Here is a 23,385-nt window from a genome sequence, read left to right on the forward strand (position 1 = left end):
TCTTCTCTCCTCCCCCTCCTCCTCCTCTCCTCTCCTCTCCTCTCCTCCCCCTCCTCCTCCTCCTGCTCCTCTCCTCCTCTCCTCCCCTCCTCCTCCTCCTCCTCTCCTCCTCTCCTCTCCTCCTCTCCTCCTCTCCTCTCCTCTCCTCCCCCTCCTCCTCCTCCTCCTCTCCTCTCCTCTCCTCCCCCTCCTCCTCCTCCTGCTCCTGCTCCTCTCCTCCTCTCCTCCTCTCCTCCCCCTCCTCCTCCTCCTCCTCCTCTCCTCTCTTCTCCTCTCCCCCTCCTCCTCCTCCTCTCCTCTCCTCTCCTCCTCCTCCTCTCCTCTCCTCTCCTCTCCTCTCCTCCCCCTCCTCCTCCTCCTGCTCCTCTCCTCTCCTCTCCTCCTCCTCCTCCTCTCCTCTCCTCCCCCTCCTCCTCCTCCTGCCCTCCTCCTCCTCCTCCTCCTCCTCTCCCCCTCCTCCTCCTCCTGCTCCTCCTCCTGCTCCTCTCCTCCGCCTCCTCCTCCTCTCCTGCCCTCTCCTCCTCTCCTCTCCTCTCCTCTCCTCTCCTCCTCCTCCTCCCCCTCCTCCTCCTCCTCCTCTCCTCTCTGTACTGGGTTCATAGTGTGTGTTTCCTTCCCTTCAGACTAACCCAGTCCAGTGGTTCTTAACCCTGTGACCTTTGACCTCTGACCTTCTTCCTGGTTTGTGAACAGACCAACAGTCACAGTCAGCTGATACTGGGTTCATAGTGGAATGAACTCTACGTCACTGTTTTTGTTTCTTTCTGAATCAGGTGCAGGTGAAGCAGGACTTTATGGACCAAGAGGATCAGGACCTGAGACCAGACCAGGACCTGAGACCAGACCAGGACCACATGGAGTCTGTAGGACACCTGCTGCGGGGTCAGTCTGATTCTTAAAAACAGCATCAGGCACCAGATATTAGTCAGAACCCACTGCAGTGTCATTTCAGTCCCAGGTTTTATGTCTAAAGGCTCATTTACGTTCAGTTCCTGTCCAAACACCTGTCACTGCACGCACAAACTGGAAGAATGTTAAGAAATACATCCACTAGAGGGCAGCGGAAAGTCCAACGGCTCATAAACAACTGTGAGAAAAGAACGATAAACGGTGACAGTGAACGATTCAGCCTTTGGAAGGTTTCTGTAGCTTCTGTTTTACTTTTCCCTCATGTCTTCAAATATTAGTCTGTTCCCTATCCACCACACTGTACATGACACTTCTGCTTCATTTGGAGAAGCCCTCCTCCTCCTCCTCTGCTCCTCTTCTTCTGCTCCTCTGCTCCTCCTCTGCTCCTTGTTCTTCACTTCCTCCTTCATCTCCTCCTTGTTCTCCTCCTCCTTCTTCTTCTTTTTCTCCTCCTCCTTCTTCTCCTCCTTTTCCTTCTCCTTGTGCTCCTCCTCCCTCTTCTCCTACTCCTTGTTCTCCTCTTTCTTCTCCCACTCCTCCTCCTCCTTCTTCTTCTCCTGCTCCTCCTCTTTCTCCTTGTTCTCCTCCTCATTCTTCTCCTTTTTTCCTCCTCCTTCTTTTCCTTCTCCTTGTTCTCCTCCCTCTTCTCCGACTCCTCCTCATTCTTCTCTTTCTCCTTGTTCTCCTTCTCCTTGTTCTCCTCCTTCTTCTCCTGCTCCTCCTCATTCTTGTCATTCTTCTCCTTGTCCTCTGCCTTGTTCTCTTCCCCATTCTTCTCCTTCTTCTTCTCTTCCTCCCTCTCCTTGTTCTCCTTCTTCTCCTCCTTCTTCTCCTTGTTCTCCTCCTCATTCTTCTCCTTTTTCTCCTTCTCCTTCTTCTCCTCCTTTTCCTTCTCCTTTTTCTCCTCCTTCTTCTCCTACTCCTCCTCATTCTTCTCCTCCTCCTCCTTATGCTTGTTCTCCTCCTCCTTGTCCTCCTCCTCATTCTTCTCCTTCTTCTCCTCCTCCTTCTCTTTCTTTTCCTTCTCCTTTTTCTCCTCCTCCTTGTTCTCCTTCTCCTCTTGCTTCTCCTTCTCCTGCTTCTTCTTCTTCTTCCTATTATTAATAATATTAATAGTAATAATAGCCTTTATTTATCAGGTAAAGACCTTGTCCTGTCATAATAATAATAATAATAATTAATTCAAGTTTACAGACAGATTTCAAACCATAAACAACAATAATCAACAGTTTGTGGTCAGATCAGGTTCATACGGTCTACTGGAACTTATGTAGAGTTCTTAGTCTTTTTTGTCAGACAGTTTGATTTTGGACAGGCGGTTCCGTTCATGGGTCTGATTGATCCTTTCCTCTGTGTTTGAGGAACATGAATGCGTGTGGTCCACGTGTGGATCATCTCCTTCTTCTTCTTCTTCGTGTTTCCAGGTGTGGTCGACTCCAGAGACAGTGAAGCCGACTCTGAACTGACTCTGACCGACACCGACACAGAGTCAGTATGGGATCCCATCCTCCTGTTGTCTCTGTCGTCTGTTTCTCCTCTTCGTTTCCTCCTCCTCCTCCTCCTCTACCTCCTCTGTGGTTTCCTGGTCTTTCGTTGTCCTGTGTCGCCCTCTGCTGGTCGTTTTTGTGGTCTGTTCTGCAGAACTTTCTCAGCCTTTCACCCTCTGAAAAACAGGGAGTTTAACCCTGAGTACTTGTCTGCAGGCTGATGACTTCAGGCAGGGCTGTCAAACTCATGTTAGTTCAGTTCCACATCCAGCCTAATATGATGTAAATTGGGTTGGACCAGTAAAATAATATAAATAATAGGATAAGAACTTAGAAATAATGTCAACTCCAAAGTTTTTTTCCATGTTTGTGAGTGAAAAAAGTCAAATTCCATACATCTACGAACTGTACTTGAACGCAACATGAGCAAATCTGATCAACCTGAAAATTCTTAGGAAAAATAAGTGCAATTTTAACAATATTACACCTTAGTTTATCATTTATACATATGCAACACAACTTACAGATCACAGTGGATCTACAAATACACAAAACATTTAGTAACAGGCAGAATATTGGTACAATTCCACAGACTTCTCTTAAGACATTTCAGGTTATTCCCATTTTTTGTAAAAGGCTAGTCTGTACATGTAAACATTTTTGTGTAATATAATTTTTTTACACTGAAACAAAGAGAAAAATTTTCCTTTTTCATTATTTGTAGGTTACTATGATCGTATTTTACTGGTCTGACCCACTTTAGATTCAGTTGTCCCAGTATGATTGTTAAGATCTTCAGTGTAATTTCTGCATTTCACAAATTCATCCCAGGGCCGGACTGGACCCTTTGGCGGGCCGGTTTTGGCCCCCGGGCCACATGTTTGACACCTGTGACTTCAGGGTTTGAGGATGTAATTAAATATGAACGGTGTAGTTTCTTCTAAATATTTAATCTCAGTGCTTCTATATCCATCTGTTTCCTTTGCTTATATTTCCATTTTTCCTTGAAATAAACTAAACTGTTTCCTTAAAACAGAATGTTTGTTTAAACTTTTACTTCTTAGATCTGCAAGGATTGTCAACACAGAAAGAAGGAAGAGGCGGAACCGAGGAGGAGCCTCTCTACCAATCAGAGGAGGCCACAGGTAGGTACCGCTCCCACTCAGCCAATCAGAAGAGAGGATACAGAAACCTGAACAATCCCTGTGTCTTTTTTTTTTCTTTTTTTTTAACCAGTGATCTTCCAGAGCGAGAGGAGGGGGAGGGAGAGGAGACGCCAGCCTTCAGCCACTGGGGACCCCCCCGCAGGTAAAATGCTACAGATAGAGGGGCAGTTCACCCCAAAATGAACTGGAAAATGAGGGTCTGGGAGGGTTAAACTAAAGTATACATAGTACAGTTTATAACGTTATGACATCATGACTTATTTAATATTATTACTTCCTTTTTATTTATTTCTACTAGTACTTTCTAATATGAAATTACCTGTTTTTCACTGTTTTTATAGTTATTTTTATTATTAGTTTCTTATCTTATTCTCTAATCCAGTGGTTGTCAAACTTTTCAACAGTGGAGTACCCCCTGAAACATATGTTTTTAGCCAAGTACTCTCAACTCTCGCTTTAGCATTTTTAATTGAAAAAAAAAAGGAGTCAAAATTTGTTCCTGTGCCAAAGGTGTTTGTTTGTATTTCCAAACTTTTGTAAAGAACCAACATATTACTGAAATATATTAAAAATAACTAATCTTTATAAGTAAATTTATGTGAAAATTATAAACTGAAATGTGTCCTCTGCCATTGGTAAGAAAAATAAATTAATCACTAATGAATAAATGAACCTTTCATCAACAAAAAATAATTACTTAATTACTCTAATAAACTCATCTTGAATAATATAAAATAGAAATATTCTTAAAATTGTACCAAAGTGTAAGCAAGATGACAAACAATAATAATATAGAAAATAAAAATATTGAAATAGAATAAGGTCAGGAGTCAATTTCATTATATGTATGAGTATTAATTGTCATTTATTTTTTGTATTTTTTTTCTATTCAGTTCATGGATTTAATGTATTTTTCCCAAAAAATTTCAAGTACCCCCTGGGCTTGTTCCAAGTACCCCCCGGGGTACACGTACCCCCATTTGAGAAAAACCGCTCTAATCTGGATGAGTAAATGCAGCTAGAACACAAAAAAATGTAGAATTTTCAGTTAGGATGCACATGTTTTTGTTTGTTTTGTGCAGGGTGGAGGTGTGGCCTGAGGAGGGTCAGTCTCTGGGCCTGAGCATCGTGGGAGGACGTCACATCATCAAACGCTTGAGGAACGGAGAAGAACTGAAGGGAATCTTCATCAAACAGGTTTTAACCGACAGTCCAGCAGCCAAGACGCAGTGTCTGAAGACCGGAGACAAGATCCTGGAGGTCTGGATCCGTCTAATCCCTGGTTCGGTACCGTATAACACCTGGAGCTGCAGGGGAGCGTGTGTGTGTTATCATGGTGTTTGTGTGTTCAGGTGTCGGGTGTGGATCTGCGGACGGCGAGTCACGAGGAGGCGGTCAACGCCATCAAATCAGCCCCGAGTCCAGTGGTGTTCATCGTCCAGAGTCTGTCTGCGACACCACGGGTACAGACACACAAAGACACACAACAGACGAACCATTAGTGCCATGTCAGCACAGACGTAGCAGAACTGTGTGTTTGTGTTTCAGCCTGTGTCCGTCAACTCTCAGAGCTACAGCAAACACAAAGCGAAAAGGACGGAGTCTCCGGTAAGAACGTCCAACTGACAAGAAGGACGAAGACGGAAACACTGATAGAAACAGTCAGACCGTTTACGTCCACACTAGGGATGGAACCATATGAACATTTCAGACCACGGTTATCATTATGATCACAGTATTGTTGAAATGTGCTCCAAATGTTCAGAAAGTACTAATACACACACTGAAATAATTTAACCAAGCTGTATTTAAAAAGAACAAACAAACAAAAAAAAAACAAATACAATAATAGGCATAATGTACTTTCTGTTGCAGAAACATTCAAATATTAACATGTAAACATCAAACATACAAATGTGCTTTAAAGATGGAACCTTATGGACACTGTCTGACCATTTTCCAGATCAAGTTTGAGTTGAAAGTGCAGTAATCAAACACGGTTATCATGATAATTACAATTTAAACAGTAGTATTAACTGTTGGGAATTTTACTGCGGTTTATCGTTATACCGGTAATCGCTACATCCCAGGTCCGCACTAATACTCTGATCAATATCCCATTATTCAAGTGATCATATAGACCAGGGCTGTCAAACTCACTTTAGTGCAGTTCCACATTCAGCCAAGTCTGATCTGCAGTGGGCCCAACCAGTCAAATAATAACAGAGTAATATAGAAATAATGTCAACTCCAAAAGTTTCTGTGTTTTAGAGCGAAAAAAGTCAAATTAAACAATGAAAAGGTTTACATCTATAAACTATCCTTTCAAACAATGTGAAGAACATGAACAAACTGAAAAAATCAGTGTAATTTGAACACTACTCTGCCTCACTTTATCATTTCCATATGTTCATTATAACTTACAAATCACTACAAATACACAAAACATTTAGTATCAGGCAGAATCTTGTTCAAATTGCACTTACTTCTCATAAAACATTTCAGGTTGTTCAGATTTGTTCAGGTTATTCCCATTTTTTGTGAAATTTTACTTTGTTTTAGTGTAAATACATGAACATATTCACATTTACAAAGAGAGAAATGTGGAGTTGTGAGTATTTCTAGATTATTCTGACAGTATTTGACTGGTCCTGTCCTCTGCAGATTGAACTGGTCTGAATGTGGAACCTGAACTGAAAGGACTGTTTATATCTTAGTGTAATTTTTGCATTTCACAAATTCCTCCTGCAGGGCCGGACTGGACCCTTTGGGGGGCCGGATTTGGCCCCCGGGCCGCATGTTTGACACCTGTGCTATAAACAGTATAATCTGATCTGTTTTATCACATACCAGCAGTAATCTGATTATAATAAATCAGATCAACACACCTGGATTTCTCCCCAATCCTCCGATGTCTTCTTGGATGTATACAGGGTAATCTGATTTATGTAGTTCTGTTACATCTGCACATGTGTAAAAACAACGAAAAATCATAGAAAATGGCAGTTAATTAGTGAAACATGAGTTGAAGACAGTAACAGAAGTTTGATTCTATCACCATGTGCACGTACTCCAAAAGAAATCCAAGAATTGACTGAGACGTCTAAACCATGGTTTTTCAATTATCGCATTTCTAAAATGCATCCAACGTGTCAGATCTGATAATTACAACAAGTGGTTCCAGACACAAGCCCCGCCCCTCGCACGTATTGTATCTTATTTTGCATCGATCCAGCTGATGTCATCATGTCTATGCATGAGCTGATGTCAGCATAACAGTCGCCTCTATATATGTGTAAAGTCTGAAGTGAATTGAAAGAAAATTGATGTTTTTATAGGCGTGAAATTTCACTCATTATAAGTAAATGAGAAAAAAAAAGATTGTTGATAGGGATTGTTTTGATGTGTTTGTGTTTTTTGCCTATTTTGTATAAAACAATGAAAATGACAATAAATATATTTATGAAAAGAATAAAAAAAAAAAAAAGAAAAATGTTTTGTAATTACATCTAGCCTTGCTCACTGGTAATCTATAAACCCAGTCTGGGTTGAATTCAACCATTAGTTTTGCTGCTAAAGTGTAAACAAACAAACAAACAAATTGAACCAAAAACTACCCCTTGTCTCCTCTTCTAGGAATTATGTGATTACTAACAGTTATCAGATTTTTATGGTCATTTAAACACGCTCAATGATAGAAACACTGATGGAAACAGAGTCTGTTTACAGGACCATAAAAATCCATAGCTATTAATAATCAGATAATTGTAATCATCAGATCTGACGCGTTTACATACGCTTCAGAAATGCGATAATCATAAACCCTGGTTTAGACGTTTCAGTCCATTATCGGATTTCTTTCAAACGTCCTGTTATTGTATTCCGTCCATGATTAGCTGCGTCACTTCTGTTTTCTACGATTTCGTTGTTTTTGCACATGTGCAGATGTAAAAAATGAAATAAATCAGATTATCCTGTATACGTGCAGGAAGACATCAGCGTACCAGGCAGAAAAGGAGAATTCCAGGAGTGTTAATCTGAGTTCTCACAGATTACTGCTGTTATCTGTTTTCCATTATACTGCTTACATGATCTCTTAAATTATCAGATGATTGGAGATGTGCAAATGTAAATAGACCTAAAAAAAATCTTTTCCACTGCATTCATATTGGTCTCAAAGACACAGAAATCTGGCACCGTTGAACCCTGAACTGAGCAAATTTGCAGGAAAAAAAGAATATAGTATCTGAGGATGTTTTCCTTATTAATCCAAAGTGATTTTGACAATATTTAGTCCTTAAAAAAACTACTAGAAGCAAATGAATGTTTTTCAAAGGTCTGTTCAAGCAGATAATAAGACAAATAGCAATAAAGAAACAGTCTGTACGTGTTAAATCTACTGCACGTGAGAAACAATAAAGTACAGAATGAAAAATGTATGAAGATGAAGTGAACGAAGGAACCCCACAAACCAAAATGAAGTTAATTGTTAAATAAAATGTTATGTGAGAATATATTCATGTTTTTGAATAACATTATTTAAATGTGTGTTTTGTGAGTTGTTAGTTTTTCCTAAGTTGTTAGTTTTTCCCCTAGGGATGATAAAGACAGTTACTGTATGTGTGAGTCCAGCAGAGGGCAGCACAGCATCAGCTCTGAACCGAGAGAGAAGACAATCTGCAGATGGATTTAAGAAAAGGAAAAGAAAAGAATAATGTTGTATTATCCCTGCAGTATCCTGCCCATTGAAAGCACATTATCTGCACAGCTCTGTAGTGATGTAAAAACATTTCATACGCGTAAAAAAATGTTTTGTATTTCATCAACTTGAGCCTTAACCCATAAAGACCCAGTGTTACTTTTGGGGCAATTCCAAAATGAATTTTTCTCTATTTCTGACCTTTCTTATCTGACTTCTCACCATTTATTCCAATATTATGCTCTGTATTTAGCATTTTTAAGTATAAATCAATTATTGTCTCATATTCAATTCACTGGTCATGTAGATGTTTATAAAAGCTCAGATTAAAGTTGAGGGATTTTATATCGAAAACAGAGAAAACTGAAGAAAAAGTGACTTTTTCAGTCTAATCTCTCATGAACTGAACTTAAACCCAGTGTGTCCATCCACTGTCATTGATCCAACTGCATGGGTCTGACTGGAGAATCAGTGTTGGAGAAGATGACGGTGTTTCCACGGTAACTATGGAGCCTCTGAACATCCAAATATGGTCATATCTGATGACCATGAAAAGATGAAGAACTGTATTTGACACCAGTTACTGACATGGATTGATAGGATTAGTGGACCAACAGGAATTAAACAGTTTAGATCAGTAGACGGTTTAGGTTGTCGGTGGATGTTTGGGTCTTTATGGGTTAAACAAAAATACTCAATAATTGTCATATTTTTAACCCTTTAAATGCCAGGTTTGTAATGTAAACAAATCATATTCTTTGAGACAAAAACACAAAAACTCCTCTTTTTTTCCTCATATTCTACATAAAAATTGGATTAATTATGTTTGATTTTTTTCATCCTGGCACATGTCAGTGATTAACACCAACATTCAGTCAATGTGTATTTTTTACTCACTCAGTAAAAGGGTGTTAATGTAGGAATTTAACATAGTAATGTGCTGATTTTAGTGGATGGGTCAGAATAAAAAAAAACAAAACAAAAAAAACCCAGACAAAAATCAACAACTTTTGAATTCTGACCTAAAACTAATGAAGTACAAAGTGTGCATAATGTACTCATCTGGATACTGGAAGGTTAAGTTATTCTAAATAAAAACAACAGAAATATACTGGAAATATCGGTTATTAATGTTGATATTATTGAATATGTTTGACTCCATTAAATAAAGTGACTGGACTGATGGATTTGAGCTGCACATGTTCGATGTGAAATGTTCTGGAAATAGGAATAATTTGCATTTTCAGATCACATTATAAACATACTATTCCCTCACAGTGAAAACAGTCTGTTTATCTGGTTTCATTTTTATGAAATTACAACTTCACCGATTTAATCAAGAGAAAAAAGTACACTGGAAAAAATCCAAATCTAACCAAGTGTATTTTTCTAATTTCTAGTTAAAATATCTCATTTTTAAAATCAGACAGAATCACCTAAAGACTAACTTTTCAGTCAGATATAAGAACGGATTTAGAGACAATAGCTCTGGAAAATCTGATTTTAAGAAATCTTATGAAGATAATTTTCATTTGTCCCATTGGCAGATTTTTTTTTGCTTAATTCAAACAAATATATCTTGTGTTAATTTTTTGTTTACTTGTTTTTAGAGGGGCATTTTTTTCCAGTGCACAGATTTTAACACTAAACTGAACTTGATAGAAAATGTGAGTAACAGAGACTGTGTTTCCGTAGAAACCAGGTGTGACCCCGCCCCCTCTGAGGGAGCCCCCGCCCTACAGACCTCCCAGCCAATCGTCACAGGAGCTGAAGTCGGACCTGGAGCAGGCCAAAGGTCAGACACTTTTCCTTTTTTAATTATCCACCATGAACGGTCCTGAACGCTGAAAGTCCTCAGCAGGAGGTCAGATGTTCTCCTGGTGGTTCTTCCATGTGCTTTTCCATGTGCTTTTCCATGTGCTTTTCCATGTGCTTCCAGCGTTGGTTCAGAGGTGGTGTGGACAGGCTGGTGTTGGTATTTGTCGTCTTTTGGCTGTGCTCTGTCAGGTGGATCTGCGTCGTTTTATCTGTCTCCCAGTTTGACACAGATCGTTGACTTTTACATCCACATAATATTCTGGTTTTTGTCATAAAAAACAGACTTAATCCCTAATAAGCCGTTGACATGGCTAATGAAAATGAATATCCCAGAAATATTCCTGTTTTCCTAAAGGTTGACTTTGTCCTATTCGTTCACATCCATAAACCTCTGGATGTCTTGTCTTAATGTTTAACAGTCGCTGTGTTTATCCGTTTGTCTGTTGTTTCTACTTCAGCTGAGTGGAAATGAGGGTGGAGTGTTGGAACAAACGAGCAAAGAAAGGCACTTATTCCAAACACACTGCACACATCCTCAGAATCCTCATTAAACTGAATCTTCAACAGCACCAGTTCAGAATATACTGTTAAAGATCAGATCTAATATCATTTTATTTATTCCACCCCAGGGAAATTTAACAGTTAATTGCAGCAACATGTAAGTAAGTGCAGAGAAAAGACAACACACCAGAGAAAAAATGAAGTATAAAAAGAAGACATCTTGTTTTTATGTTCAGTTAACGATATATTTAATGAAAAAGTAGTTTTTTTTCCCTAGTTTTCCCTTTTTTTAATACAATAACCTTTGAATTTCCTCGGAGCTTTTCTGAACATCTACATCAGACATCACCAGATGGTGGACCTCGGTCCAGACCCGGACCCACTGATGGTTCTGTCCAGACCCAGGACCGATCTCTGATAAATTCATGAGAATGGATCATTTTCATGAAGTATTTTTTGTGACGGTGGCGGCTGTAGACAGGGGGCGCTGCTGCTTCAGTTAATACGACAGTGGCTTCACTCAGATGAGCCAATCAAATGGCTCGTTCACCCTGAGCGGTGCGGCTCCAGAGCAGACGAAGACACAGCGATGACAGCGTGTCTGCTCCAAAACAAGGAGAGTTCATGTGAAAAACTTGTTTTTTAGGGCGTTTTCACACTGCGTACACGAGTCTGTACTGCACTTGGATAAATTCACACCTTTCCTGCACATGTTGCGTTCACAAACACGTACCGCCGCCCGTGCCGGGGTACGAGTAGGTGGTGCAGGGCCCAAACAGTAGGTGGAGCTGTGGAGGGAACTGTGTCACTATTCTACAAACACTAAAGTCAGAGGAAGACCAACCCTTACCCATCTGTTATTAACCTGTTTGAGGCAAAGAGAAGAAGAGTTTATTCACCTCTGTTTGCACTTTTTGATTTATTTTATTCTGAGGTTTGTGTTTTCTTTAATCTGAAATAAGGGCCTTAAATGTATTTGCCTGGGACTACTGGGACTTATGCTAACAGAGCTAGCTGTGCACTCTGTTCAACATTTCCTGCATTGAAAACTGGCAGTAAATATTGTTGAAACCATATGAAAATGTGGACATTGGGGAAGGCTCAAAGACACAAGTTGGGCTTGGGTTCGGACCTTTTACTTCACAGGTGTCAGACGTGTCCCAGGGCCCAAATCCAGCCCACCAAAGGGTCCAGTCCGGCCCTGGGATGAATTTGTGAAGTGCAAAAATTACACTAAGATATGACCAATCCTTTTAGTTCAGGTTCCACATTCAGACCAGTTCAGTCTGCAGTGGGTCAGACCAGTCAAATACTGTCATAGTAACACAGAAATAATGACAACTGCACATGTTTCTCTTTGGAAATGTAAATATTTTCATGCATTTACACTAAAACAAAGAATAATTTCGCAAAAAATGTGAATAACCTGAACAAATATGAACAACCTGAAATGTCTAAAGAGAAGTCAGTACAATTTTAACCAGATTCTGTCTGTTATTAAATGTTTTGTGTGTTTGTAGATCCACTGTGATCTGTACGTTATAATGTACATGTGTAAAATGATAAACTGAAGCAGAATATTGTTCAAATTACATTTATTTTTTCAGTTTGTTTATGTTATTCACATTGTTTGAAAGGATAGTTTGTAGATGTAAACCTTCTCATAATGTAAATTTACTTTTTTTTTTCGCTCTTAAACATAGATAAAAGTTTGGAGTTGACATTATTTCTCTGTTATTCTGTGATTATTTGAGTGGTCCGGTCCACTGCAGATCCGATTTAGCTGAATGTGGAACTGAACTCACAGGAGTTTGACAGAACTGGTTTACTTGGAGGAAATTTTAATAACTGGACCTCAGTGATTTTTAATTGAATACCTGTGATGTACATGATACATGAATTAAATACGGGAAAATACATGATTTACACTGAAAAATGTGAAGTACACAGGATGATATCATAATAAATGTTGATAATCACTTCAGAACAGTTCCATATGTGTGAACTCAGAGGGTCTTCATGGGTTAAAGTCAGTCCACAGTAGAAATAGTATAAATCTGTTTATTACCAGATGGTGTTTAGTGAACACAGACGTATCTGTCAGTTCCGTTTCCATCCATGTGACCAGGCGGTGGATCAGACGTGTCCAAACCTCTACCGTTGTCATGTTTCAGTTGTTCTGCGTTTGCCGACTCAGCAGAACAGAACCTTTGGCTGGTTTGGTTCTACGTCCAAAGAGTCCGAGTGAGTTGAGATGAATGAGCTTTGTCTGGGTTTGGCTGTGACCTCAGACAGACTGAATGTGACCATCTGTTACTGTTAGATGTGTGTGTGTGTGTGTGTGTGTGTGTGTGTGTGTGTGTGTTTGCGGTCATCTTCTGCCAAATATCAGTGACTCATTCAGTCTTAAATCAGCTCTATTTGTCTGTGATGAGGTGTACAAAGTCTCACACCCAATAAGTCTGTCTGCATGAAATGTCCACCAACATGAGAGGAAAATAAACTGGTTTGGTTTGAAGGCACCAGGCTGTGGTTTGGTCAGGAGGTGGCGCTGTAGGCTACATTTAGAGCTCCAACCCATTCATCCGTTAGGTGTTCAAAGTCAATGCAAAAATTCACAATTCGATTAATCGACTCGAATTGATTGAAGGGAAATATTCTATGTCAGTTTTCCTGAATTGAAGCTTCTTTGTGCGTCACAATAAGCGTCCGTGTGAAACACAACAGTGGAACCAATGTTTAACAGCAGAGAAATGAAGGAAACAAAGCTGTGATTCAGCAGAGTTGTAGTTGAATGAGGTTTTTTTTTTATCACTTTGAGCTGATTAATCGTTTCAGCTCTAGGTGCCTTACACATGCCTGTAATAAAAAGAGTAGAAGAAGAAGGTGTTTTCATTCTGGTTTCCATCGAAAATGCAGAAAGGTGCTGTGTCTAGCGGCGTCTTCCCCTTCTCAGTCATCTTCATAGTCCAGTGTCCATGATTTTGACCCTGCAGTGTTAATACCAGTGAACTTTTGTCATGGAAGTGTGTCACATATGGTTAGTACAGCTAAATTAACTGGGTTGCTAGTTGTGCAACCTTGAGCATTTCTCAGAATTCAAGATGGCGTCCTCCGCCATCTTGAGTTCTGAGAAATGCCAGAACAACCTCACACTTTCAACTGGGATTGGTTCAAATAGAACAGGACGCTGACAAACAGGGACACTGGAACTAGTTGACTCTTTTTTTTTAAAAACACCTCCAGCCTCGAGCTGGTGACATTTGTGTGGAGTTAACTTGTGTTCATCTGCCTCTGTACCACATGACACAATTTGTCACATTTGTTGATGAAAAAGTCAATCTATTTTTATCCCTGGTTTATTTTATTGATGAGAAGATAATAAAATAAAACAGATTATGGTTCGACTCATGGTTCTGCAAATAAATGAAGAACAAGAAAAGCACTCGGAGAGCGCAGACCTCCACCAAGGCAGATCAGTGAGCCCCCCCCCCCCCCCCCCCCCCCACACACACACACACACACCCCGATCACCACCAAAATGTAATCATTTCTTCCTTGTGCCAGTATCAACATTTCCTGAAAATTTCATGAAAATCCCTCCATAACTTTTGGAGTTATCTTGCTAACGAACAGAGAAAATCGGTCCTGCTCCAAAGCTGCGGCTGCCCCTTTACTGCACTGTGCACTTTAGATTTTAGTCTTTTACACTTTTATTTCAATTTTTATACATACACATTCAAAGTGTTTACAGTATTTTAGGCTAATTTTATATTTTGCGAGGTGTGTTTTTATTTATTTTTTATAAACTGACACAGTGTTGAGCTAAGCACCGAAATTTCGTTTAATAAGGTACTGATGGTGCATTAATGAATGACAATAAAGTACGTCTGACGTAACAAACAAACAAACACACACACGCACACAAACACACAAAGCAAAGTGATCACAATAGCTCCTGGCGCAGGTACAAATATCCACAGCTTTGTAAATAATTACTAGCCCACATGTTTTTTTTGTTTTTTTTCAGAAAATCAATAGAGCAGCTCTTCAACATGACCTTTTCTTCTTCTGGTCCTGGAATATTAATTGCTTCTTGACATTTCTCCACATCTGGTGTTCTTAATTTGTATATCACTTGGTGTTAATTGGATTTTGTCATTTCTAAGTACAGCTCATTTCTTTTTTTCTTTTTTCTCCTCACATTAGCACATTAGTCCAGAAAACCCTTGAGGTCGCATCTATAATAAATGTTTCACTACTTGGTCACAGAAGAAGAAGAAGAATTATTCCCAAGTTCTATCAAACATATAGATTCACAGTTCTATCTTCCACTATTATAAGTACTTTTAATTAATTCTGATCTAGTGAAAGGATGTGATTAGAATGTAGAAAACCAGTAGAGCTCAGCATCCATCGAACCACAGTTATGGATGGAACTAATGATGCGTTCACTGACAATTTCATTACAATGAAACTGTAAAGCAGGTTTAACATCAATGAAATTTCATCTGAAGTCAAAGAAACATGAAAGGATCTGTTCCAACCACCACAGAGCAGAGGACAAACGGGAATGTTCACCACAGAGCAGAGGACAAACGGGAATGTTCACCACAGAGCAGAGGACAAACGGGAATGTTCACCACAGAGCAGAGGACAAACGGGAATGTTCACCACAGAGCAGAGGACAAATGGGAATGTTCACCACAGAGCAGAGGACAAACGGGAATGTTCACCACAGAGCAGAGGACAAACGGGAATGTTCACCACAGAGCAGAGGACAAACGGGAATGTTCACCACAGAGCAGAGGACAAACGGGAATGTTCACCACAGAGCAGAGGACAAATGGGAATGTTCACCACAGAGCAGAGGACAAATGGGAATGTTCACCACAGAGCAGAGGACAAATGGGAATGTTCACCACAGAGCAGAGGACAAACGGGATTTGTTCACCACAGAGCAGAGGACAAACGGGAATGTTCACCACAGAGCAGAGGACAAACGGGAATGTTCACCACAGAGCAGAGGACAAACAGGATTTGTTCACCACAGAGCAGAGGACAAACGGGAATGTTCACCACAGAGCAGAGGACAAACGGGAATGTTCACCACAGAGCAGAGGACAAACGGGAATGTTCACCACAGAGCAGAGGACAAACGGGAATGTTCACCACAGAGCAGAGGACAAATGGGAATGTTCACCACAGAGCAGAGGACAAACGGGATTTGTTCACCACAGAGCAGAGGACAAACGGGAATGTTCACCACAGAGCAGAGGACAAACGGGAATGTTCACCACAGAGCAGAGGACAAACGGGAATGTTCACCACAGAGCAGAGGACAAATGGGAATGTTCACCACAGAGCAGAGGACAAATGGGAATGTTCACCACAGAGCAGAGGACAAATGGGAATGTTCCTGATAAGAAAGGGTCAGCTGATCAGGGACCAGATCAGGGAACAGATCAAGGACCAGATGAGGGACTGGATCAGGGACTAGATCAGGAACCAGATCAGGGACTAGATAAGGGACCAGGTCAAGGACTAGATCAGGGACCAGATCAGGGACTAGATAAGGGACCAGGTCAAGGACTGGATCAGGGACTAGATCAGGGACCAGATGAGAGACCAGACCAGGGTCAGGGTTAGCATCGCTGGACAAAGACTCCACCTACATCAAACCCTGTGATCCATCAGGGTGTTTAACAGGTGCCACAGTTTTACATGCACCATCATTGGCTGAGGGGGAGGGGTGGCAGTGGGCGGAGCAGACAGCAGCAGAGTGCAGTCGGTGAGAGAGACATGGAAGATTTGTATTACTTTAGCAGCATTTTAGCGACGTTTTAGTGGTGAATTCTTGGAAATAACTGTATATAATAGTGATGGTGCTGTTTTGGAGTGTTCTACTACAGTGCTTTGTTGTGTTTTTGTCGAGTTTTGATGTGTGTGTGTGTGGGGGGGGGGTTTGTGCCTTTTTTATCTGTATTTGTGCGGTTTGTGTAGTCCATTGATAGTTGTATTTTAGCTGTAAATATTATATAAATATATGTATAAATGTGTGACTCTCTATGCAGATCTCTCCAGGGCATACACAGATGCAGTGTGTGTATTGGAATCAGATGATGGCTGTTTTTGTCAGTAATAATAACATCATGGACACACAATGATCTAGACCACAGGTGTCAAACATGCGGCCCAGGGGCCAAATCCGGCCCACCAAAGGGTCCAGTCCAGCCCTGGGGATGAATTTGTGAAATGCAAAAATTACACTAAGTTATAAACAATCCTTTTAGTTCAGGTTCCACATTCAGACCAGTTCAATCTGCAGTGGGCAGGACCAGTCAAATACTATTATGATAACATTTAAATAATGACAACTCCAAATTTCTGTCTTTGTTTTAGTGTAAATACATGAAAATATTTACATTTACAAAGTATAATTTCGCAAAAAAAAAAGTGAATAACCTGAACAAATATGAACAACCTGAAATGTCTTAAGAGAAGTACAATTGTACCAATATTCTGTCTGTTATTAAATGTTTTGTGTTTGTAGATCCACTGTGATCTGTCAGTTCTAATGTACATGTGGAAATGATAAACTGAGGCAGAATAGTGTTCAAATTACACTGATTTTTTCAGTTTGTTCATGTTATTCACATCTTTTGAAAGGAGAGTTTGTAGATGTAAACCTTTTCATAAGGTAAATTTACTTTTTTCGCTCTAAAACATAGAGAAAAGTTTGGAGTTGACCTTATTTATATATTATTATGTTATTATTTTACTGGTTCGGCCACTGCAGATCTAATTTAGCTGAATGTGGAACTGAACTAACATGAGTTTGACAGCCCTGATTTAGACAAACTAAAATCTTTGAGCACATGGAAACAGTTAGAAGTTTATTTCTGTATTTTCATAAAATTTTGTTATACACATTTACAGTTGTTTTCCATAATAAATATAAAAAATTCAAGTGTATTGTTTTTAAATTTTGTATTTATTTATTTTTACAACACACTGTTCTAAGCATTTAATAATGATACTTAATAGCCAGATATTGAAAGTTACGTTCTTCCTGAAAAAAGGTGCAAAAGACATTTTTCGACACTTTGATTGCTAAAAAACATGAATAAATCTAGGCGGCCTGTTCTAACGGTGGTCCTTAAAGGGTTAAGCACATGCATCGTTTCCCTGCAGCAGGAAGGCGTCTGCAGTGAGCGGAATATCTGGGTTAGCGTTAGCATCATTAGCGGCGCTCGGCTGTCTGTGTTTTCTGATTTTCCACCTCAGACGGCTTTAAGTGGGTCGCAGCATGTCTCAGCAGACTCCCACAGCAGAATATAAATACACTCACTGGAATTTCAGCCTTCAAATACCTGAACTCACCTGCAGAAAATGAGCCAGAACCTCTGTCCTGTCTTCAGCAACAAATGTTATTGTACTTTGACAGATTTTACGTGTGGTTTTGTTCTAGCAGATTGAATCCACCTTTTCATATCAAACAGTCAGCTACCTGACAAAGACAATGAATGTCATCTTTAAAGTAAGAAACCAGCGAACACCAGTCAGCAGCTGTCCTTTCACTTGGGCAGGGGCTCAAACATGCGGCCCGTGGGCCAAAACTGGACCAGAACAGGGTCCCATCCGGCCCGCAGCGTGATGTGGGTGCGTCTAGTATCTGTCGCTTTTCCAGCTTTTTAGACCCGATAATCAAAGGTAAATGTAGACAGATTTACCCCAGGATGGACCTAATGATGACCTCAGAGAAATGCACAAAAATGATCCTCTTGCTCTGATCCATCCCATAATTAATGAATTTTTAATCAAATATTGGGTCCAAAAATAGGACCCAAATATGGACATTAAATCTGCCTAGGTGTCAGTGCATTAGATGTGAGAGCATGTGTGTAAATGCTCTTCTACAGACTCTAAATACAGACACTGTGTTCAATAGTGGTTTTTCTAATCCACTCATGTGGGTTTTTCATCAGTCTCAGTCTCATTCCAGGTTTGGTGTGGAACCCATCGTGTCCACTGGTGTTACATGCAGAACCTGAACATTTATTCACTAATAAATTGCGAATCATTGGCAGATTTTTTTTGCTTCAATTAGGCAAAAAAAAAAAGTCTTGAATTAAGCAAAAAAAAAAAAAATCTGCCGATGGAACAAGTGAAAATGATCTTGGTCAGATTTCTTAAAATCAGATTTTCCAGATCTATTGTCTATAAATCAGTTCTTATATCTGACTGAAAAGTTCCTCTTTAGGTGATTCTGTCTGATTTTAAATGTGAGGAGATATTTGGACTAGAAATGAGAAAAAGGCACTAGGTCAGATTTAGATTTTGTGCAGTGTGACTGCAGGCAGGAGAAAAGAAACCAAATAAAGACGACAGACTGTTGGGAATAATTGAATCCGTCTTCATGGAACAAATATAAAGATGTCAGAAGGTGATTCTGATTCATTAAGGACTTGGTGGACCTGACGGGTTAACGATGACGTCAAATTAGCCTGAGCGTTTGTCTAAAAACAGTGCTCAAAGGTCAGTAGTGAAGTTTCTCCTTGTGTCCCAGCAGATGTGAGTGACAGTTGGTCCATATCGAACCTGTTGTGTGTGTTGTGTTGTGTGTGTGTGTTAACATGTGTGTTTCTGTCGTTGCAGGCCTTGTTTGAGCAGCAGTCCCTCGCCCGCCCGCCCGCCCGCCGCTTACATCCGACTGGACCACGTCTTATTTGACTTTTTGCTCCTTTTTCTTCTCTCCGTCCTTTACTCCTCTGGGTTTTCCGGGTTTTTCCGCTGGCTCCGCCTCCGTCTGATCTGGGTACGTTGGGTTTTCGTTGGCGGGCGGACGGGGCTGTTTTTGAGGGCTTTGTGATTTTTCCTGCTGCTGGTTTTGGGGGTTTTCGGTTTGTGATTCAGTGCTGCTTGGAGGGTGATGGGGTGGTTTGGGTGATCCAGTCGTCTTCTGATCGGGTTGATTTTAAAATCAAATAAGATTTTTACTCTGGGATGGAATCAGTCCTGTTTCTGAACCTACACTATCTGGACAAAAGTATGTGGACATGTTGAGTTCAGGTGTTGGCAAATGTCATAATATAGTTTTATATTGTGCTAAATATTATTACATTGGTTAGTTTGGTTTAAGTTGTCGTCTTTGCTTCCAAAACGCCTCAGAGGTGGTTTGGACTTAATTTCTCTCAACATTTTTTTTTTATCCATGATTGTGATTTTAAATATTATACCTCTAAATTTCTAAAATCAAAGGAATAATTGGTGTTTATGTCTGAAATCCTCATGAACAGAACATTTTACAGCTGTAGACATGATGTGTCCCAATATTTATGTCCATATAATTTATAAACATCTATATTTCCTTAAAGTTTAATGGGAGATTTTTCCTCCTTAGTAGTGGCTTTTCCATTAGACACAGTTTTGCTGATATTTACTAAATGTTGAAAAAACAGAAGTGCGTAATGTCGTTTTTTCTATTAAATCACAAATGATTTGTTTGTTTGTTATCTCAAGATGACACGAGAAGTCATTCCATAAACATGTCGACAAACATAAATATGTGTAGTTTTGAATCTAGAATGCTCGTTACCCCTCCTGTACGAAATTAGAAAATGATTGAGTTTCCTGTGTGTCCACACAAACCAAACTCTTCTTCTCCTTCACTTGCTGTAACATTCATCAACATCTGTTTTTTTTTTTTTTTTTGTTCACTTGACTGTAGTTGTACAAAAGGGGCTTTCTATTGCAGTTTTGTGCCCAAAAAGAACGCCTCTTGCAAGTGCAAAAATTTTTCATCCAAAAACATGACTTTTGAAATCGTCGTTTTTCCATTAGGCAAATTTTTATGCGCAAACTATATTCGCACAATTTGAGGGTCAATGGAAAAGCAACTAGTGGGAGATGAGAAGAAAGTAGATGGTTAGTTGTGGTAGAAAATTATTATTTACAGTCAGTGCATGAAAAATATTTTAGAAATTTAGAGGAAGAACATTTAAAATCAGAGATATGGACAAAAAACAAATCAGTGTTGAGAGAAATGAAGTCCAAACCATCTCTGAAACATTTTGGAAGCAAAGATGACAATGTAGCCCAAACGAACCAGTGCAACGATATCTATCCCATAATATCAAACTCTATTCCGACATTAGTCCTTATTGTTTTGGATCCCAGAGCCCTGTTAGAAAAGAAACACCTGGATTCAAGGTGTCCACAGACTTTTGTCCATTTCCTGTTTATCATTGAAGTCACTGTCAGTTTTATTGTCGTCACAGAAGCAGAAACAGTTTTAACCTCATAGACTGGTTTTTATTTTCCTTGTGTTTTTCTTTTTTTCTTATAAATCCTGTTTGAAGTTGCATGTGTGTAACGCCCCATCTGCACCAAATTATTTACTTCTTTCACATATTAAATAGAAGAAAATAATCCTTCTGATGTGATCTGCTTTCAGACTGTTTTCTAGAGTTGTTCATATTACAGTTGAAAATAATGATCAGACCTGGGATCTGCTTTCATTTATGACTTTACTTTCTGCATCGGTTTGATTTTCTGTCCAGAAGTGAAAACGTAACTGAGTAGATTAAAAAAAAATTCATAAAATGTTTAAACCTCCAGGCTTTAAAATGTCTTGAATAAAATATAAATCTGCCTTTCATACTGAAACTAATGAGTAAATGTTGTGATTTGTTATTTATTCAGAGCCGTGGAGCTGTTTATTATTTGAATGCGTCTTTTACACATCAGAGCGTTCATAGAAAAACCATGAATCCTGTTTGTTTTCCTGTCAAACCAACCAGAGCTAAAGGCACATTTGATCCACTACTGTCTGTTCCAGACCTTTACTGGATCTTCACTGGACGGCGTACAATGCAAAACCACATTCTAATACAAGTTCACAACTAAAACAGAAGAGTCTAATGTTGGTTGAGTCCTTCACACATACATGAGTTTAACCTGAAAATATGAGGAGGAGTTTGGAAATCTATCTATCTATCTATCTATCTATCTATCTATCTATCTATCTATCTATCTATCTATCTATCTATCTATCTATCTATCTATCTATCTATCTATCTATCTATCTATCTATCTATCTATCTATCTATCTATCTATCTATCTATCTATCTATCTATGTTGCTGGTATAAAACATCAGTAGATTAATGCCATAAATCTCATCTTGTCTGAACATTAAAGGTGCAGTAGACTTCTGTGTCCAGTTTTCCTCAGATCTGTCCATCCTCAGTCCTCTCCTCAGTTTCATTCGTCTGTTCGTCTGTCTGTCATTCCTCAGCTGAGTCTCTGTCATTTCACTGAACAGTTTCTTAGTTCCATCCACCACAAACAGACCATGTGTTTACATTCAGAGAACACCAGGAGGAACTGGGCATCTGAGGAACTTTGTCGCGCCGTGCATTGTGGGAAACGGAGGCTCACACAGCTGCCTGACAGCAGCAGTGCAACCATATGATATTAGATGGCTGAAACAAACACACAGAAAAGACTGAAACGTGGAAACGGCTGCAGGAATCTGCACAGAGGGAAGGAGCTCCTGCCGTTTCCACGTCGTGTCTGTTCCAGCTGCTGCTGTCAGGTGTCTGCACGAGCCTCCGTTTCCCACAATGCACGGCGCAACAAAGTTCTTCAGATGCCCAGTTCCTCCTGGTGTTCTCTGAATGTAAACACATGGTCTGTTTGTGGTGGATGGAACTAAGAAACTGTTCAGTGTAACGACAGAGACTCAGCTGAGGAATGACAGACAGACGAACAGACGAATGAAACTGAGGAGAGGACTGAGGATGGACAGACCTGAGGAAAAGTCTCCTGCACCTTTAAAGACATGTAAAGTATAAACTGTTTTTACCCTGAAACGGTTCTTTTTCCTGCTGTTCATCCTTCACACATATCAGATTGGATCTAAATACAGACACATGCATGTGTGTGGACATAAAGCTCATAGACCTGTGTGTTTGGGTCATTAGATTATCTTTATTACTTTTATCTGTATTATTTGAAAACAAGAGCCAGTATTTATTAGTTTTCATTGTAAAATACTAAAATGAGCATCTGAAACCAACCACTGTGCTTTTTTGTGTTTTATTGAAGGATTAAAAAGGGCTTGATTTTCATTTTTTCCATTAGCGAAATGAAAATAAGTCCTGGTTTTTCATCTTGTCAGACCAACCTGAGCCGCATAGAGAACAAATGTGACAGTCCTCCCCAGTCTGCACAGATAAAAAGACCATTTAATAATTACAGATAAGACATTTCACCAACACTGAGGTGGAAGAACAACTGTTGCCTTTCCATCAGTGCAGCCGGTCTTATTTCCATGCTCTGAAAAGGAGTAAAAATACAGATGTTTTCCCTCAAATAAACACTTTATTTATTGTAGTTTTTAGAAGAACTGTGCAAACCCACAGACCCTTTTATGATCTTTTTCTCTTTCCTTCAGCTCCACTTTTCTACAACCCAACACCCGTCGGCTGCTTCGTGATTAAGAGTTAAGTCAGATGATTTGACTCAATTACAGCTCCGTTTAATTCCCGCCAAGTGCATGGTGGTGTTTGGCGTGGAGTGGAACGAGCATCTGTGTGGGGGTCCGGGCCAAACGGCACACTTTATGGCTTGTTGTGGTGTTTTGTTCCCAGCTGTCTGCAGCTACAGCCAGTAAAAGCAGACGCAAATCTGCACCGAAAACACGTTTATGAGAAAGAAGCTGGCTTCTGTTTAGTTGTCCATGTCCCAGAATCCGGCTTTGTCATGGAGCCTCGGAACATGTGACTGCAGAGTGGATCACA

At 39.9% G+C, this 23,385-nt stretch overlaps 1 protein-coding gene across 1 annotated transcript in view; it reads left to right on the plus strand.

The window, feature by feature from the left end:
* patj (PATJ crumbs cell polarity complex component) overlaps nucleotides 1-23,385 on the plus strand; it is a 259,683-nt gene that overhangs the window by 106,866 nt on the left and 129,432 nt on the right. The window contains 8 exon segments of the mRNA XM_030132683.1: nucleotides 768-882; nucleotides 2,334-2,397; nucleotides 3,461-3,541; nucleotides 3,633-3,704; nucleotides 4,645-4,822; nucleotides 4,915-5,025; nucleotides 5,111-5,170; nucleotides 9,957-10,056. Coding sequence (XP_029988543.1) covers nucleotides 768-882; nucleotides 2,334-2,397; nucleotides 3,461-3,541; nucleotides 3,633-3,704; nucleotides 4,645-4,822; nucleotides 4,915-5,025; nucleotides 5,111-5,170; nucleotides 9,957-10,056 — 781 coding nt within the window.

Source organism: Sphaeramia orbicularis, chromosome 4 (genome assembly GCF_902148855.1).
Source record: "Sphaeramia orbicularis chromosome 4, fSphaOr1.1, whole genome shotgun sequence".
In the NCBI taxonomy this organism is placed as follows: domain Eukaryota; kingdom Metazoa; phylum Chordata; class Actinopteri; order Kurtiformes; family Apogonidae; genus Sphaeramia; species Sphaeramia orbicularis.